General features: G+C 47.4%; 1 protein-coding gene across 2 annotated transcripts in view; it reads right to left on the reverse strand.

Moving 5' to 3' along the window:
* The window catches only part of LOC139577598 (proline-rich protein 12-like), a 48,356-nt gene that overhangs the window by 30,880 nt on the left and 3,840 nt on the right, over positions 1 to 13,636 (reverse strand). For both annotated transcript variants that reach the window (XM_071404726.1, XM_071404725.1), the window contains exons 2-4: positions 5,689 to 5,843; positions 5,264 to 5,425; positions 755 to 5,124 (exon numbers count right to left, since the gene is read on the reverse strand). In XM_071404726.1, the coding sequence (XP_071260827.1) occupies positions 755 to 5,124; positions 5,264 to 5,360 (4,467 nt within the window). In that variant the 5' untranslated portion in view covers positions 5,361 to 5,425; positions 5,689 to 5,843. The remainder of the gene's footprint in view (positions 1 to 754; positions 5,125 to 5,263; positions 5,426 to 5,688; positions 5,844 to 13,636) is intronic.

The following is a 13,636-nucleotide window of genomic DNA, read 5'->3' on the forward strand; positions in this document are numbered from 1 at the left end:
AACACATCTGAGTACCACTGTTCATATTTTCAAGCATGGTGGTGGTTGCATCATGTTATGGGTATGTTTGTCATCGGCAAGGACTAGGAGTTTTTTGGGGGATAAAAAAAGCACAGAGGAAAACCTGGTTCAGTCTGCTTTCCAACAGACACTGGGAGACAAATTCACCTTTCAGCAGGACAAAAACCTAAAACACAAGGCCAAATATTCCCTGGAGTTGCTTACCAAGATGACATTGAATGTTCCTGAGTGACCTAGTAACAGTTTTGACTTAAATAGGCTTGAAAATCTATGGCAAGACTTGAAAATGGCTGTCTAGAAATGATCAACAACCAACTTGACAGAGCTTGAAGAATTTAAAAAAGAATAATGTGCAAATATTGTACAATCCAGGTGAGCAAAGCTCTTAGAGACTTTCCCAGAAAGACTCACAGCTGTAATCGTTGCCAAAGATGTTTCTAACATGTATTGACTCAGGGGTGTGTACACCTATGTCTGTATTCATGTCTGTACTTCATTTTCAATACATTTGCTAAGATTTCTAAAAACATTTTTTCAGTTTGTCATAATAGGGTGTTGTCTGTAGATGGGTGAGAGAAAAAAAATATTTAATACATTCTGAATTCAGGCTATAACACAACAAAATGTGGAACAAATCAGGGGTATGAATACTTTCTGAAGGCACTGTAAGCTTTACGGAGTCCATACAACTTGCTATCTAAACATGATATCACTCTGCTCATGTCTCCCTTACCTTGATAGGCTTGAAAGTTTTATGGTGCTGTGGATGCTGTGCTTGTTGTTGTTGATGAAGGTGTTGTAGGTGCTGCTGTTGATGTTGTAGATTTTGCTGCGGTTGGAGGTGATGGTGTTGGTGCTGCTGTTGTTGAAAGTGCTGTTGTTGGTGGAACTGCTGTTGTTGTTGCTGATATTGGAGGTCGGGTACTTTGTTCATGTCTCGGTGCATCTCTATCATCCCTTCCTCCTTCCTGCCACGCCCCCTACCCCGCCCACGACCCCTGCGGGTCTCCCCGCCTACATTTCCCATCAGCCCCCTACAGTAGGGCGGCTCCGGTAGCGGGCGGATGCGAGGGCGCCCTCTGGGCCGAGGTGGCCCTTCACGTTTGGGTTTTGTTGGTTTCCTGCCCCTCTTCTTGGGCCCGTCGTGGGGTAGGAGCTGGGGAGGGGGGCCAAGGGAGGGGTAGCCGGACGGGTGGCAGAAGTCCAGGTCACCCATCAGAGGGCTGAGGGAGCCCATCCCCGAGGCCCCTCCTCCTCCAGCCTTCCTGCAGCTGGACACCAGGTCGGGGAGGAGGTCAGGGAGCCGCCGGCTGTTCAGGCGGATGTCAGCGGGAACATCAGCCTTGTCCTCGTCGCCCTCGAACTCGTACTCCTGGGCGTAGTTCTTCTTGGCCTGCGGCTGCGGGTCTCGACGCTGCTTCAGCAGGTGGAAGGAGCTGGTCTTCAGCAGCTTCTTGGGTCGGGAGGAGCAGAAGATGGGCGACGTCAGCCCGGCCAGACCAGAACCTCCACCCACGCCCGTACCCCCAATCATCTTGTTGCCGGAGCCGTCCCCAGGAACTCCCTCTGGACCCCCCAAGCCAAGGCTTGGGGTCTGGGACTGGATGAGGCCGAGCTGCTCTGTGTTCACAGTGGAGGGGAGCTCATGGGTTTTCAGGGAGTCCAGGTCCAGATGCATGGTGCTGTTTTCTGTATCCGTGAGGCCGTGGCAGTACCCGTAACCATGGTCGCCATGGTGACCCATCACATCATACACACCTCCTCCATCACTGGCCTTGACGTCCTCCATGCTGTCTGGACCCTGTACACGTGCCTCAGACATACCTTCCTGGACCCCTTGGCCTGCCCCAGGACCCCCGGCGCAGCTCGACTTGGAGTAGTCATCAGAGCAGAACATATCCTCCATGCCGGGGAAGAAGGAGCGATCCTCATCCTGTAAGAGGGAGTCTGGGAAACAGATGGAGGTCAGAGGCACAAACCTGTGCTGCTGCTGCTGGCCTTGGTTCTGGCCCGCTTTCCCCACGGGGCTCACAGTGTCAAACTGGTGCTCTTTGAGCTGGTCTAACTGGGATTGGCAGAGCTGGGGCTCCTGGTCCCTCTGATGGGGCGGAGGCTGCTGCTGCGGCCCTGCGTTGGTCGCCAGGTGGTGGGAGTGGTGGTGGGCATGGGTGTGCGGGAGGGGGTGGTGCGGGTGGGTCTGCTGTTGGTGATGGACATGGGGGTGGTGTGGGTTGAGGTGGTGCAGGTGGGAGGGTGTGGTTATGCCCAGGTCTGGCTCGGAGAGGAAGTTGTGAAGCTTGGAGGCAGTTTGTTGGGAGTGGTGATGAGAAGGCAGCCTGTGCTGCTGCTGTTGTTGTCTGTGTCCGTCACTACTGCCCCCATCTCCTCCCCCCACCCCACTTCTATCCGCGGCCCCTCCACTGTCTCTGCTGTTGGCCCGAGACAGGGTGCGCTCCAGCATGTCCAGAGGAGAAACCGAGTTCTGGCTGGCTTGGCTCTGGCCGTAGTGGGCCTCCATAGCCTGGGACTGGAGTTGGAGCTGCAGCTGGGATTGAGACTGGGGCTGGGGATCCACCCCCGCTTGTCCCCCAGGCTCTGCCTCTCCACCTGCCCCCATCATAGCCTGCTGACTCATGGAGTGCTGCTGCTGCTGAGAAGCAGCTTGCTGGGTGTCCATCTTGTTGCGGGTAGTGTGGGACAGAACAGACTGGAGCATGTGGGCAGAGGGAGGCTGCTGGGGCTGGTTTGGGGGGGAGTCCATGAGGGAAAGGGAGGATTGGGGCTGTCGGGGCTGCTGCTGCAGTTCGGGTGTCTTCCGCAGGTATGGCAGCTCGGACGGGTCGGGAGGCTTTTTGAGCTCCATGTGAGGGTGGACGTGGGAGTGGGGGTGGGGGTGGGCATGTTGAGAGTGCTGGGTGTGTTGGGGATGTGAGGGGGCCTGCGAGGGATGGTGGGGGTGCTGGGAGTGAGGGTGTTGGGAGTAAGGGTCGCCCCTGCCGTATTGCACCACTGAGCCGAGGGAGTCGTGTTGCTGCGGATAGGGGACGTGAGGGTTGGGATGTGAGAGGGAGTCTGCTCCCCCTCTTCCTCCGCTGGGCCCTGCTCCAGACAGCCCTTGTTCGTTCTTGGCATGCTGCTGCTGCTGTTTCTTCAGAGACATCTCCAGCTGGCTCTCCAGGCCACCTCCGCTGACGTTGCCTGCAGTACCGGGGACCATGCTGTTGGTGGCGCTGTTGGTGCGGATGACACTCTGGAGGTGGTAGCGCTCTTCAGAGTCCTTGTTCAGGTCATAGGCCAGACCTTTGCCCCCATCCCTGGCCTGAGGGATGGACTGGGGCGGCTGCTGCTGGGGGTGGTGCTGGGACGGGTGGGACGCAGGGCTCTGGGCATGCAGCAAGTGCTGGATCAGGAAGTCATCGTCATCCTCCTCATCTTGAGAGCGCTCTACTCCCAGCATGTCAGTGTCTGGCTTGAGCTTGGGGGGCGTGGGGTGGTAGGACTGAGGCTGGGGGCCTCGGGTGTCGGGGTAGCCCTGTGGAGAGGACAGGAAGGCAGGGGAGAGGACGGAGGAGAGGTATTTGTTTCCCCCGGGGGACTGGGCAGGACGGGCGGGAGCAGGAGAGTGCAGCCCAGGTCGAATGATGCTGGAGGGAGAAGGGCTGGAGTCAGGGAGGTGGTATGAGCTGCCTCCTCCAGCTCCACTGCTACCACCTGATCCTGCACCCCCAACTCCTGATCCACCTCCACCAGCCCCGGACCCTGCCCCGCTGCCGGCTGCCCCTCCACCTCCTCCAGACCCCAGGAGGGCAGGGGAGTGCCTTGGGCCACCGTACCCCAACGAGGGACTGCCTGCTCCCCCAAGGGAGGTAGGCAGCGAGCCGTATCCCGAGTCCGTCCCGTAGACCACCTCGGCAGAGAAGGAGCGGCCTCCTGGGCCTAGTCCTCCATACCCTTTCCCAGAACTCCCAGGGCCAGAGGTCAGGTCCTGGGCCTGGGGGGAGCTGAAGCCCCCATAGGGTTGGTGGGAGGGGAGGTGTGAGGGAGGGGGCTGGTTGGGGGAGTAGGACTGCTGCTGGGGAGGTGTCTGTCCAGGGAGGCCTGCGGTGGGCTTGACGGGGGCCACAGGGGAGCCATATGCTGACAAGCAGGGTTTAGTAGGAGGCTGCTGGGCCGGGGCGGAGGAGACTGGAGGGGGAGGGGGCGCCGACTGAGTCGGGGGCTGCTGTCTGGAGGGGGCAGACGAAGAGCTGGAGGAAGGGTTAGGGTTGGAGTTTGAGGAGGACGAGGAGGTGGAGGAGGCTGAGGGTGGGGTGTGGGGGGTTCGGGACGACGAGGAGCCCGAGGAGGAGTAGCCACTACTGGAGCTGGAGTTCTTAGCCCCTTTCCCTAGACCTCCACCTGACCCTGACGAGGAGGCGGCTGAGGAGGTGTACGGGGTCTGGATGATTGGGCGGTACACTTGGTCTGAACGGGGGGAGGGTTTGGGGTCTGCTGAAGGGCTCTGCTCCCCCAGCGGACTGCAGGACACCCCTCCATGCCGGTGGTGGGAAATCTGCTGGTACCCCGATGCCCCACAGCTGAGGTAGTGCTGCAGGGGATGGGAGGCTGAGGAGGAGAGCTGCGACTGAGCCGGAGAGGAGCGCTGGTAGTGCTTGATCACGCTGTCCTGCCGGGGGATGGCCCTTTCCTGGGGTGGCGGGGGGGCAGGTGCCGATGAGAACACAGAGGCGTTGTACAACTGGGAGGACTGATCCTGGAGCTGGGAGGACAGCAGGTTAAACTGGGGAGGGGGTAGGTGGCGGCCTGACGAGGTGGTTTGCGGCGGGCCTGTGGGGTCCTGCGACCCTCGGTAGGCGGCGCCCTGTGAGGAGAGTAAGCGGTCGAAGCCCAGGCTGGACTGGGAGGGTGTCTTGATGTGCAGCAGGGGGTCGTGGGGGGACAGGAGGCCGTTGGACGTGGGGCTGAAGGTGGGGGAGTCCTGGAGGGAGAGCGAGGCGCCAGGGAAGGACCGCCCGGAAAAGGAGGCTGGGTGCTGGTAGGCCGAGAGGGAGGAGGAGGGGAAGGAGCCAGACCCGATGAAGAGCTCTGGCTGAGTGTGCATCGCTATGGGAAATGGAGATAGAGAAAAAGACAAGTAACAGAGATTATTGGAAATGTGCTGCTGTTCTTCATAACACTTAGAAAATGATGAACACGACTCAGTTGTACTTGAGCATTACTCTTGACTGGCTCCTGCACTCACCAGTCTGCCAGGCGGGTGTTCGGAACTGGGAGAGGAGAGAGGAGGCTGAGGGGGGTGGCTGCCGACCCTGGGACTCTAGTGCTGAAATCAAGTTCATGACAGATGGGTCTGGACCAGAGGGACTGGCATGGTGTAGCCCAGGATCAAACAGCCCAGATAAGCCTAAAGGACATAGACACAAAAGCATTTACTCAACCACACACATTTTTCTGTTTAAAGTGACTCATCTAAACAAAAGTCTAATCTAAACAAAAACACTTTGATAGAGAGAAAAATGTACATGCTCCCTGACTGTGTGTATAGGATTGGACAATATTGTACTGTAATAACAGGTATACTAACATTCTGTATGACAACCTTTTGGCATCATGCAGAGATCTCAATTTTACATTTGAATCAAGGTTCATATTAGCCTGGCCCCTTACCTAGACTCCGCCCAGCCCCCCATGCCCCGCCCTGTCCAGAGCTACCAGGATGGTGATTGGTTGCGTAGCCCTGCAGAGGGTGGGGTGTGCCATAAGCCTGGCGATGGAGCAGCTCTGAGTCCGGATGGGAGGACCTAGAACTCCCATACACCAGGCTGAGGAAAGAAGGGAGAAAGGGGAGAAAAATGAATCATTCAATAATGAAAAGATGCATTATTCTTCTGTATCGGGGTTATCTAAATCCTGGTATCGAGATCTGCAGTACAGCTGTTTTTCTTTTCTCTTTGGTAGATAATTGATTGATTAATGTAGCCTAATTGATTGGCCAGAGAGTCCACTCACTTAGTGTCTCAGGTCTGAATCAATCTCTGATTATAGGGTGAATGTATGTAATGTTGTCTCATAGTCCTTCAATCAATCAATCATGAAAACCAGAAGTGCTACATCCGAAATGGGATACTCGTGTTGTTTACCAGGGATATTCAAATCTTACTCTACGAAGTCCAGAGTACTGCTGGTTTTATTTTCAACCTGATTGCACCGACCTGATGTCCCAGGTCTAAATCAGTTCCTGATTACTAGAAGAACAAAGAACAAAAAAAAGCAGTAAAACTGACTTTGAGGTCAAGATCTGAATTTGAGGGTTGCATACGAATAGTGAGGCAAGAGAAGTATTGTGCGTACAGGATATTACCGATAACCCATCATCATCAATTAGGCCTAGATACGGCTACTTTCTTGAAAGCTTACAGCATTTTCCATAACACCTCCTGTTATCAAATAACAAATAAATTTTTCATTTCCCAACCAAAATAACTGTAAACATCCAACAAAATGGTGATGGCATGGCAAATGGAAAAATGTCTAAAGTGTCCTTCCATTAGTAGTAGTGTGAAGGAATCAGCAAATGCAAGGCTCTCTGCACGGACTTCAGATAAAATCCTGTTCTAACCACAAAGCCTCAACAACAACAATGCATTCTGGTCCCGGCTGACAGTGTCTCCCAGGCTTTGGTGATGGATTACCTTTCTAATCTACCTATACTCTCTTGTAGAGTTGTTCACTTGGGTATACTCCATACTGTATAAGGGAAATATCGCCCTTTCCAGCCCACCCCATATAAAATCTGAGCCTTGCACTTTACACAGGGTTACCTAACACTCAAAATAAGGGATTGTTCATCAATATCAGCCTCTGAATAGAACTGGGAGCAACATTCGAATGAAAGTCTGAATGAAAAGAAAGATTTTTAACAATCACCCCCACTTCCAATCACTTACTTGCACAGAGGAGAAAAACAACACCCAAACATAGAGACAGTGTTCCAAATGGCCTGGTCAAAAGTATGGCGCTATGTAGGAATAGGGTGCCATTTGGGATGCAATAGGGTGCCGTTTGGGATGCAACCAGAGTCTCAGAGAACAGACAATCTCCACAGAGTCAAGAAATCAAAGGTTGGGCATAGTCATGAAGTCACCACACTACAGTGCAGTGAAGTCTCTAGATTTAAATTATATTCTTTCCTTCATTCATTAATGTGGAATACACTCAAAACTATTATGCATAAAGAAAGTATTATTAACTGTTAACTTTTAAAGTCCTGTGGTAGAGGTCGACCGATTAATCGGAATGGCCGATTAATTAGGGCCGATTTCAAGTTTTCATAACAATTGGAAATCGTTTTTTTTTTTTTTACACCTTTATTTAACTAGGCAAGTCAGTTAAGAACAAATTCTTATTTTCAATGACGGCCTAGGAACAGTGGGTTAACTGCCTTGTTCAGGGGCAGAACGACAGATTTTTACCTTGTCAGCTCAGGGATTCAATCTTGGAACCTTACGGTTAACTAGTCCAACGCTCTAACCACCTGCCTCACGAGGAGCCCGCCTGTTACGTGAATGCAGTAAGAAGCCAAGGTAAGTTGCTAGCTAGCATTAAACTTAATCAGTCATAATCACTAGTTATCACTAGTTATGTTGATGATATTACTAGTTTATCTAGCGTGTCCTGCGTTGCATATAATCGATGCAGTGCGCATTCGCGAAAAAGGACTGTCGTTGCTCCAACGTGTACCTAACCATAAACATCAATGCCTTTCTTAAAATCAATACACAGAAGTATATATTTTTAAACCTGCATATTTAGCTAAAAGAAATCCAGGTTAGCAGGCAATATTAACCAGGTGGAATTGTGTCACTTCTCTTGCGTTGCGTTCATTGCACGCAGAGTCAGGGTATATGCAACAGTTTGGGCCGCCTGGCTCGTTGCGAACTAATTTGCCAGAATTTTACGTAATTATGACATAACATTGAAGATTGTGCAATGTAACAGGAATATTTAGACTGATGGATGCCACCCGTTAGATAAAATACGGAACGCTTCCGTATTTCATTGAATGAATAAATGTTTTGTTTTCGAGATGATAGTTTCCGGATTCGACCATATTAATGACCTAAGGCTCGTATTTCTGTGTGTTATTATGTTCTAAGATAGAGCAGTCTGACTGAGCGATGGTGGGCACCAGCAGGCTCATAAGCATTCATTCAAACAGCACTTTCGTGCGTTTTGCCAGCAACTCTGCTGTTTATGAATTCAAGCCTATCAACTCCCAAGATTAGGCTGGTGTAACTGATGTGAAATGGCTAGCTAGTTAGTGGAGTGCGCGTTAATAGCGTTTCAAACGTCACTCGCTCTGAGACTTGGAGTAGTTGTTCCCCTTGCTCTGCATGAGTAACGCTGCTTCGAGGGTGGCTGTTGTCGATGTGTTCCTTGTTCGAGCCCAGGTAGGAGCGAGGAGAGGGACGGAAGCTATACTGTTACACTGGCAATACTAAAGTGCCTATAAGAACATCCAATAGTCAAAAGTATATGAAATACAAATGGTATATAGAGAAATAGTCCTATAATTCCTATAATAACAACAACCTAAAACTTCTTACCTGGGAATATTGAAGACTCATGTTAAAAGGAACCACCAGCTTTCATATGTTCGCATGTTCTGAGCAAGGAACTTAAACGTTAGCTTTCTTACATGGCACATATTGCACTTTCACTTTCTTCTCCAACACTTTTTTTGTTGTTGCATTATTTAAACCAAATTGAACATATGTTTCATTATTTATTTGAGGCTAAATTGATTTTATTGATGTATTATATTAAGTTAAAATAAGTGTTCATTCAGTATATTTGTAATTGTCATTATTACAAATACATTTAAAAAATTGGCCGATTAATCGGCATCGGCTTTTTTTGTCCTCCAATAATCGGTATCGGCGTTGAAAAATCATAATCGGTCGACCTCTATCCTGTGGTTCTATTTTTGAACCGCCCAAAAACCATGGCATTTTATCAATTAGATTTGCTCGCCTCCTGCGTCCTCTCTCCTGTGTCCTCTCTTGCCTCCTTTTGAAAAAGGTCAAAGGTAATTGAGGAGAGGTGGCGAGGAGTGGGAAAGTGGATGAAAATGGCTTGTATGAATTGAGACTCTCCTTCTCCAATCGCGCGTCATCAGGCAAATTAAGTTTACAGGGTGGAATCCCAAATTAAATGTATAAACTGATGAAAACGATTAAGCCAGTGCAAGACCTTTTATAGATAAAAGGATAAGTAGCATATTGTTTTTAAAGTTTTGCATACTTTTCTCCATTGATAAAACAATAGCTGATTCAAAGGGGGTGTGATTTCAAAACTCTTCCGTGAAGGATTCAGGTAGGATACACTTCTAAAGTTACTATACGCTTCCTCGACAAAATGAGGCTTCCTCGACAAAATGAGGCCATCAAATCAAATAAATTTTTATTGGTCACATACACATGCTTAGCAGATGTTATTGCGAGTGTAGCAAAATGCTTATGGGGGAAGGACTGTCTTCTGTTTGCCTGCAAGCAAATTTACACACTCCTCGACCACTCATCGGTTTCCGGGTCATGGAGGAGAGAGGACGGAGGATTGTATTTTGCTCAAACGAGAAAACCGCTATATCACCCTTTGGTTCTCTTCAGTGTAATGTGATGTTGATTGGCCACCACTCTGTCACCAATCAACCAATCGTGTGACTGTGGCTAACCACCTTAGCTGATTGGAAATGCTGTTCCCCAGACATGCATAGACAGCTAGCAGCAGAGGCGAGTGGTTATGGCTGGACAACAAAGTGGTGAGGCAAGACTCATAGTGGTTTTATTGATAAAAGTGTGGTGACTGTCTGAGTGTGTCGGACGCTGACTCCTCCTCCGCAGCAGTGCTAAGTTTAACCTCGGCTCGGTTAGCGTATGCCACTCTCTGACTCAGGAATCAACGTGTGTGTGTGTGTGGGTTTAATCTTTCTCTGAATATGACCCATCAGTGTGTTCAGTATTCTTGAGTTTGACACATCCATATATTCTATTGAAATCTTCATAATATGTTGACAATAGAAATAATTATGGCTAAATTCTAAAATATCAAACTGAACCCTAATCCCTAAATGTGGATTTCTATGTTTAAGAAACTGGTTCCATTGAAATTAATAGTTCTGGAACTAGACACTAAATACTAGAACCAGATGCAGTCAGGTTCAGTAATTCGACTTTCCCAGAATATATGTAAATTGAGAATTCAATGGGCAGAGCAAATTAATCAATAGTATGTATTTAGTTGAGTGCTAATCTCTTGTACTGCTCAGATGCATTTTTCAAATGAGCGCACAACCTCTCCACCTCTTCCCAATCTTTTCTCTCCCCTTCTACAGACTTCTCTTACGACTGCTCACTCACCCTCCTATCCTTATCACTCTTCTTCTCTCTCCTCCTCCTTCAACCGGTCATCTTCTCTCCACTCCTCCCTACATCTCCTCCCCTCTCTTCCAAATTCAACCATTCCTTCTTTCTTTTCTCCTCTCCTCCACCCTCATTACATCTCTTCTCCCACACCCTCCCCTTCTCTCCAATTCTCTGTCAGGCCGTATAACCATGATGGAGTGAGCTGCAGTCCTCAAGATTGTGAAAGAAGGGATAAATAAAGGAGGGGGAGCTATTAATCCTTCATTAAGACTGCTTTCGCAATCAACCACAGTTCATTTCACCCTGCCGTTCCGTCCGGGCAGTTGTATGATGATAATAGGCTCACTAGTTTAATACACTAGACATTTGTCTTCTACAGACATGTCTGGTACTAGTAAGAGCTGGTAAGAGCTTGGTATGGAGATTCTGAGCTAAACAAATGTATTCTACTGGTATTATTGCTATGGTTAGTTGAGTGCAGCAGATGGCATTGTTTTGGAACTCTGCTGTAGTTACAATACAATATCATTCAGACTACCAAGGGGCCAGACTACCAAAATGTTGTCAAGACTACCTGCAAGCATGTACATTTATGATACCACAATAGGTGCAACCAACCAGTCTCATACAATCAATTAACTGATTAAATTACTCATACAAGTAATTAACATATTCAAATATGTATTGCACATTAAAATAAAGGTTTCTATAAATGTATTCACTTCAATCAATATGGCTGAAGAGAAAATATTTTGTAACTGTCATCCAATGTTGGTTCGGTTCATTACCCTAGAACAGTAAAGTAGTAGTAGTTTCTGTTCCTTACCCTTTTGCAAAAAAGGCAGCCAGCCAATCCCACATTAGGGAGCATAAGGTCATCATAAGAACACCAGGACTACATCAATCTGCATGTGGGCTTGGAGATGCCCTTGAATCTGGGATTCAGCCATAAAAAAACAGCTGGCTAGGCTAGAACAGCTGACCAGTGTTTTATATATATATGATTATTGTTTTGGGGCCTAAATACTCCTTGGTTCATCAAAGATACAACATTGTATGTAGCCTACTACTTACTGTATTTTATGTATCTCAACACTGTCAGTTACCAAGGTTACATACAGTCGTATATTCTGCATAAGCAATTACTATAGATTTGAATTGGTTTGTGCAGTGATTTAATCATTTACATCTTTGAGGAACCAATGAGTATTCAGGCCCAAAATAAAAAATATGGTAAAACTTTATAAGGGCAATATAATAAGTGGCACTACCAGTGAATGACACTGTAATAATTTGTAAGTCGCTCTGGATAAGAGCGTCTGCTAAATGACTTAAATGTAAAATGTAAATGTAATAGAGGGCACGATCTAGGGCTTTATGACTTGCAGCAATTGAGCAATTACTCCATGCACACTCTCAGTCAGAATACAACATTTGCTTGTGGGACTAATACTTGTCCCTTACTACCATTGTGCAATGGTATTGTGCTAATATTACATTTTATCGCCAACCTGGAATTTCACAGTATCTGCGTTTGAAAAATAAATTATCCAAATAAACGGGTGTTTACTGCGAGCTACACTGTTTCTACATGAAACGTACGTTCTGTAGCAAGATTGATTTGGTTGTCCCGGCGACGACTGGTAATGTGCGTAGCCGGGTAGCCTTTGAAATGTAAGTAGGCCCCAATTCATTAAAACACAGAGACTGTGCATTTTAAGAAACAAAATGTGAAACATTGTAACATTTCGTTATATTAATCTTCTTACAGTATATCATTCCCGTTTTAATTCATGCGTTAACGGAAATGAAAGATTATTGAGATATTTTACCAGTACGCTCGTAAGCTTAGCTAACGCGTTAATGTTAGCTAGCTAACGTTCGGTGGTTAGAGTTAGCCAACTTGTCTCTCAATACCGCATAACATGATTTAGCTAGATGGGTAGTGAGTTCTAGCAAACATCACACAAGCCATCGTTTTAGCTAATGGCATATGTTAGTGTTTATGATCGATTCTTATGTTTTTACTTTGTTGCCAAAGACCTGCAGCATTGAGTCGATATGCCGAATCATTTAACTTGAATTGAACAACTAACGTTAGCTAGCTAGCAAAGACAACAGTTACCTGTACCTTTAAGCTAGCTAACTTTACCCCAAAATGGCTAGCTAGTAGAGGTTTTTCTCACATTAATAAAAATGCAGTTGGTGCCCAAAAAAAGTAATACACCTATCATTGCACCTGTTAATAATACGCCTATCACGTAAACTTGAGAGTGAAGTTATACAGTTATTATACACGGTGTACCGTTACCAATTTATCGAAGTTTCCATCAATACAATTGCTAGGCTTAAAGCTATCTAGGGGTTATCCCAACAGAAAAAGATTTGCACTAATATCCATGCTGCAACTGCTGCTGCTTTAATAATGGGATGTAATGTACTCGTTCTTACAGAGTGAGTTAATTAAAATACCTTAGAATTCACTGGTATAGTAGCTGTCACTAGATGATCACTGATATTAGCTAAGTTATGGAAAGTGTTTATTCAATTGTTTGATGACAGCTGCATATCGTGATTTGATTTAGCCTTCACTCATCCTAAAGTGTATTACCGAGAATGTGAGACGGAGAAAAGCAACCCTGCAGCACCACCATTTCTAGCATAAAGGCCATTTCATTTGTAGACAGTGTGCTAGCTACAGTAAACTGCCGACAGTAGCCTAGCTACAAACGTTGCATGTTGCATTGTCAAATACATTTGGTTTGTATAGCTAATTAGCACCAACCATTGCTTTGTAAACATATTACGCAATCAATGCATTAGTAAAGACAACCCAGTATGCATTCATATAATTATGGAATATTGTGAAAAATACAAATGCTCTCTGCAAATATCATTAAATTATGTTTGTTCCATTTCTGATTATACACTAGCCAGCTAAAGCTAGCTATATCCTCTCAAGTCCAACCCATCCCCCCTCTTTTCGCCCCTCTCCCCCCTCGTTTTTTATGTCTCGGTCTACCTTCCGTATCACGCATTAACTCTCCTTGCATTTTCAAGACCCCCCACCCATCTTGCTAATGACAATACTGATAGCCTTGCTACAGCCTACCTGGCGCTTGCAAACAATGTAATCTATATATATGAACGGAACGATAGAGGGAGCACGGATTGCATTGCCTCTATCGGCA

The sequence above is a fragment of the Salvelinus alpinus genome, chromosome 6 (assembly GCF_045679555.1).
Source record: "Salvelinus alpinus chromosome 6, SLU_Salpinus.1, whole genome shotgun sequence".
Lineage (NCBI taxonomy): Eukaryota > Metazoa > Chordata > Actinopteri > Salmoniformes > Salmonidae > Salvelinus > Salvelinus alpinus.